This window comes from Dufourea novaeangliae, unplaced genomic scaffold (assembly GCF_001272555.1).
Source record: "Dufourea novaeangliae isolate 0120121106 unplaced genomic scaffold, ASM127255v1 scaffold101, whole genome shotgun sequence".
Lineage (NCBI taxonomy): Eukaryota > Metazoa > Arthropoda > Insecta > Hymenoptera > Halictidae > Dufourea > Dufourea novaeangliae.
This window is the reverse complement of record NW_015373989.1, coordinates 92,425-98,424: the sequence shown is the minus strand read 5'-3', so window position 1 is coordinate 98,424 and position 6,000 is coordinate 92,425. Positions and strand designations below refer to the sequence as shown.

The window sequence follows — 6,000 nt, the reverse complement described above, 5'->3', positions numbered from 1 at the left end:
TCCAAACAGAGTTTAGTCATGACCAGACGTACAAAATTTCCACACGTTTCAAAAATAGAGTTTAATCGTGACGAGATGTTTAAACTTTCCAAATGGTTGAATCATTTCAAACGAACAAAGAATATTCGTGGTATATTGTTCAAACATTCCAAACAGTTCAAACGTTTCAGATGTTTAGAAAATTTGAGCGCAATCCTCTGTTTGAATAGTCCAGAATTTGGTGTTGACCAGACGTAAAAAATTTCCAAATAGTTTCAACGTTTCAAAAGCAGAGTTTGATCGTAGTGAGGTATTCAAACTGTCCAAACAATTTTAACTTTCCAAACATTTAAGAAAATTCGAACGTGTCCTTTAGATTGAACGCCTTACCACGGCCAAACTTTATTTGTACTTTTCAAACTTCTCAAGGCTCGTAAAAGATTAGACATGTCTCTGGACCTGTTTGTTCGGAGATACCACCACTAACGATGAACATCGAAGGACATTAATCCCAAAGAACGGTGGCTTCTCCGCGAAAAAAACACTCGCGTTTGTTTTGCGAGCGCATCTAGCCATTCCGCGAATACCTGTCCGCCGCGCGACGCCATGAATAAATGATCCAGCGACGCCGAAATAGTCGAACGTCTCTGAAAATAGTTTGCGTCGCTGACGTAAACTGTATTGTTTACAGGCCCGTTGTGTCCCCGTTTCTTTCCGTTGTTTCGTTTTTAATTTGCAGCGGGTCGGGACGATCGACAAAAAAATTTCCGTACGCGACGTGCTTCATCGATCTTCGCAATGAATCTTTCCGTCAACGTTGGTCGTTTAGCCCTTGGTTGGGGACAACTGGATCGATTTTGACATGAGTTGCCAGAAACCTTATCCAATTCAATAGTTTCTGATAATTAATTTCAGTTAATAGCTGTTTATATTCGGTCGAATAAAACGACGGCAAATTTAGAGAAAAGTTCATTCCATGATGCATTTATTTCGTGTATCAATAAGTAATCCATTATACCTAGTCAAATTCATTACTCTTTTTCTCTGGAAAATCGAAAACCTATGGTCACTTCAGTAATATCGCTACTTTGGAAGAAAACTGGATCTCAAAAGGTATCAGTTTAGAGAAAACGCCTTTTAAAGATTTAATCAAATTTTAAGTCAAATATCGCTGGTTTTCACAAAATTTTATCAATAATCTTTTTTACCCTGTTTAATCTTCTTCGTGGTAATACAAATAGTAAGAAATTTCTAATTTTCAAATATTCAATCTAAATTTCAATTTTTATAGTTGTTTCGGTTTTCGTCCAAAATAGCGATATGTTTACGTTCTTCGAAGCCCTTTATCATTTATAAAGATGAAGGGAGCAGAAAGATGTCTTGAATTTGAACTATCACAAGTTTCCTGAAAAGAAATAGTGAACTACTTATTGGTACAACTAGTAGAAGGAATGACGAATGAGGACCTAATCAAAGTCGTCTGTCTTCCAGAGGTTTAATCCAATTGGACATGTACCAATAAATACATGTTTCCAACAACATAGACCATTTTCTTCTATCACAAACATCTCACACAAAGTTAACTCAAGGTCGTAAAACACGGAAACAAGTCGCCTGAAGATTTCGCGACGCAACGTCCCGCGTTCGTGGATCTTAATCTCGGAGCTTTATCGATTCAACACAGCCATTATCCTTATTCAATTCCAATCAGATCACATCACAGCAAGGATATATCCTGTCCTTAGCGTCCGCCGAATGGTACTCAGAACACGTACTCGCAATATTACACGGGTGTCCTGTACGCTAATCAAAACGGTGTCGTTCACTTCGATTACTGATGGAACCAAATCCAAAATGTACTCTCGAATGTTAATCGATTTCACACTTACAGTAAGTAGGATAGTGTATTCGAACGATGGGTTTTAAAAGATTCACTATAGGTAGAAAAATTGAGCAAATATTAAAATCCAGTATCATTATCTTGATTAGAATCATTTATCATTTAACCACAGCGTGTAGGGCAACCTAAATCAAATAAAACCCTTAATAAGCGTTTTACTATGTGTAATGAGTTTGCTATAGACGCATTAAATCGATAGTGCAATCATTCCATTATACCATATTTCCGTCTCGTCCAAACAATTAAGTGAATATGGAATATCTGATGCTTTTTGCTGTAAAATAGTAGACTAATAATAATTTTAATTATATTCTTATAATAATTGCTTGAAATACACAATGATTCTTTTACAATATATGTATTTGCAACAGAAATTTTTATTCTAATAAACAAATTTTTTATACTAAACTTACAGATCACCATACAGTGGGATAAACCAAACAACTCTTGTAAACAAATCACAAAGGTTTCGATGGTATTTATAACGTTTATTCCTTTCATTTTCAAAAGCTCAATTTCAATTGTAGTTTAAACAATAAACCACACTCAATCGCATTCATTTTTCTTCTAAACAACAATTCACTTTCAGCAATACAATGTATAATCTCTGAAAAGTTCTTTAAACACATGTAACTAGATGTTAATAGTTGTAATTTTGCACAGAAAAGATATTAATTTAGCACTCTTTTGTTCACTTGATGAATGTCAGGACCACCCACCTTAACGATCCTCTAATTCCTTTCAGCAGTGTATATTAACATAATTGTTTCCACAAAAACTAAGTCGATAATATTATCTATAACAAAATCCAGTAAAACTTTTTACAATGACCCAATACTTAAGAATCAGTGCATCTGTCCACGTCCATTTCCCTCTAGCTTTATCATCTAAACACCAATTCACTCTATTACATTGATATCGACACATAATACATTAATATAAAACCTTATTAGTTCTATTAAAATCACGTCGATTATATTATCTACAGCGAAATTCATCAAAACTGCTACACTGACCAAATATTTAGAAATCAGTTCATCTGCCCACGTCCATAACCCTCTGTGTTTATCATCTAAACACCAATTAACTTATGTTCAATTAACATCGACACATAATTTTTTACTATTTCCAGAAAAACCACATCGATCATATTATCTATAGCAATCTCCATTAAAACTTCTGCACTAACCAGATACCTAGAAACCAGTGCATCTATCCACATCTATTTCCCTCTAGCTTTCTCATTTGACCCTATTAAATTAACATCGATACATAATTCTTTATTATTTTCACTAAACCACATCGATCATATTATCTACAGCAAAATCCATACAAACTTCTGAACTAACCAAACACTTAAAAATCAGTGCATCTGTCCACTATTCCTCTAGCTTTATCCCCTAACCACCAATAAACTCTGTTACATTGACATCGATACATAATCCTTTATTCCTTCCATAAAACTACGTCAATCATAGTGTCCACAGCAAAATCCCTCAAAACCTTGTAGACTGACAAAACACCAAGAAACCAGTGCATCTGTCCACGTCCATTTCCCTCTAGCTTTATCATCTAAACATCAATTGACATCGATACATAATTCTTTATTATTTTCACAAAACCACATCGATCATATTATCTACAGCAAAATCCATAAAAACTTCGATACTAACGAAACACTTAAAAATCAGTGTATCTGTCCACTATCCCTCTACATTTATCACCTAAACACCGCTAAACTCTCTTACATTGACATCGATACATAATCCTTTATTCCTTCCACAGAACTACGTCAATCATAGCATCCACAGCAAAATCCCTCAAAACCTGTTACACTGACAAAACACCAAGAAACCAGTGCATCTATCCACAACCATATCCCCCTACATCCATCACCGAGTCTCCCCTATCCTCGATCCAAAATCTCCAGCAGAACCGGGAAAGCCTAACGATCCACGAAGCCCGATAACAGAGTTCCAAGGGTCTCCCGACGCGTGTACCAGACAGGGTATACCAGCCAGGCCGTTGATGTGTGTGGGGGATACGGTCGCGCTGTCCGCGTGGTGGGAGGCCTCAATAAAAGTCAGTGGCAGACTGATTGTAATTCAGAGTGGCGGTAGACACCGGTACCAGTCCCCTGTACGGCCGCGTACACGCACGTTCTTCTTCTTCCTCCGCGTCTCTTCTCTTCCACGCTCCTCTCTCTCTCTCTCTCTCTCTCTCTCTCTCTGTTTGGATTTCGCCACCGCGAGACAGCATCGTCGAAAAACAAGAAAACAGTCACCAGTCCGACCGTAGTAGTCTTCGTGTGCCCGTGATCAGCGTCACGGCCAAAACGAAGAGACTCCAGCTCGAAGGAACCAACCAAGAACCAACAAACAAACGAAACTCGTGGCCAACGAGAAGCTTACGGAAACGTGTGTGGAGGAGGAGACAATCAGTGGCGAAGCCAGCAACAGCCAACACGCGGTGGAGAACGTCGAGAGATCGATAGTGTCGTGGCAACGATAGACCTGACCCTGCCGCCACCGTCCGACTGACTTACACCTGGTGGGAATCCACCTGGTCAGTACGAGGCAAGAGGTTCACCTCGAGGAACCGCCAGGGCGGCTGTCGCTTGAACAGCCGTGCAAAACGGTGGTCCCCGATATCGTGGAACGTAACCAAACGAGGCGGTTAGGGGATCGATATTGTCTAGAGACCAGGCTAGAGAGAGGAGAGAGACCTGTCTCGATCCTACAGGGGACTCGAGTGATCGAGAGGACAAACGCGCGCGCGCGGTGTCCTGCGATCCAGCGTGATCCGGAAGCCACGTGTGTCAGTGTGTCTCGGGTTCTGGGTAGCCCTTTTTGTGAACCCGCCGTTGGGAATTAAAGTCTGACGTCTTAGCAGACGGAGAAAGTATTCCAGATCATTTTTGGTTGGGGTCTGTCAATTAGTTAATTTTCAAAGGAGAAAGAACCATGGCCAGGCGGAACGGTTCTATGAGATGGAAATGGTGTACCGGAAGTGTACTGCTGGCGGTGCTTTTTGCTGTCGCGTGCGTCAGGAGCGAGGATGAGGCGCCGGAGATCTCGCAGACTGCGGCTATGGTGAGTAGAGATCATTTAGGGTATGCTCGTGCGAATGGTGATCGATGGGGTTTGTTAGGGTATTTGGGAGTTTGGAGTGGGTTTAATACTCTGGAATGAGTTAGGACTTTGAAATGGGTTAGGACTCCAGTGTAAGATTGTGATGACTCAATGAGGAAATGTACTTCCGGGTTTTTGGTGAATCAGGAATTTACGTGGGGATTGTGTCAGGTAGATGCAAGGCTGGATTTCTGGGAATTAGTATGATTTAGGGTCTACTTTTTGTATGGACTTGATGATTTGAAACGGTGCAAAGGTCATCGATGTACAGATTGATGGATATGGGTAGCTTTATAGATTCTGTTATGAATAAGTTATAAGAGCAGTGGTATGATATAGGTGAGAACATGAACTTCTAATAGACATACACAAGTCATTAAAAAGAAGGTTATAGTTGGTACTCTGGGAGTAATAGGCACTAATGAATTATTCTGTAACTAGACAATACGAAAGGTACTTAATATCTTGTTTGTGGAAGGTATTTTTCTCTTAAAATAAATTATATGTAAATAACGGGTTCTTTAATAGTACCGTTTCTAAAACGATTAAAGTTGCTGAAATTGAAATGAAGTAGCATAACTTAAACAGGTGGAATGGAGGAAGCAGAATACATTAAGGCCAATTCTATGGAAGGTCATGTTTTGAAGAAATCAAGTTCAGTGAGAGTAGAATAACGTGAAATACCTTGAGCAAGTAGTTTAGAGATTCCAAAAGATTAAGTGAAGTGAGCATGCGGTCCAGAATAAAATTTAATAAATTGCGTCGATATTGCACGAGGTTCGAAGTCGTTGAATAAGCTAATGAAGTACTGTAGACGTTCCGAGGAAAGTAGAATAAATCGCGAGAATACTCTAGTGTTTCGAATTTGGACAATAAATCAATTGAATATTCTAGAAGTTTCAAACAAGTAGAATAAATACAGTAGGTATTCTAAAAGTTTCAAACACGTAGAATAAATTGAATAGGTATTCTAAAAGTTTTGAATATGTA

The 6,000-nt window shown here is 39.0% G+C and overlaps 1 protein-coding gene across 1 annotated transcript in view; it reads left to right on the top strand.

The window, feature by feature from the left end:
• Nucleotides 1–4,781: 4,781 nt before the first annotated feature.
• The window catches only part of LOC107187698 (matrix metalloproteinase-14), a 58,284-nt gene continuing 57,065 nt past the window's right edge, over nt 4,782–6,000 (top strand). Inside the window, exon 1 of the mRNA XM_015575850.1 lies at nt 4,782–4,971. Coding sequence (XP_015431336.1) covers nt 4,843–4,971 — 129 coding nt within the window. The 5' untranslated portion in view covers nt 4,782–4,842. The remainder of the gene's footprint in view (nt 4,972–6,000) is intronic.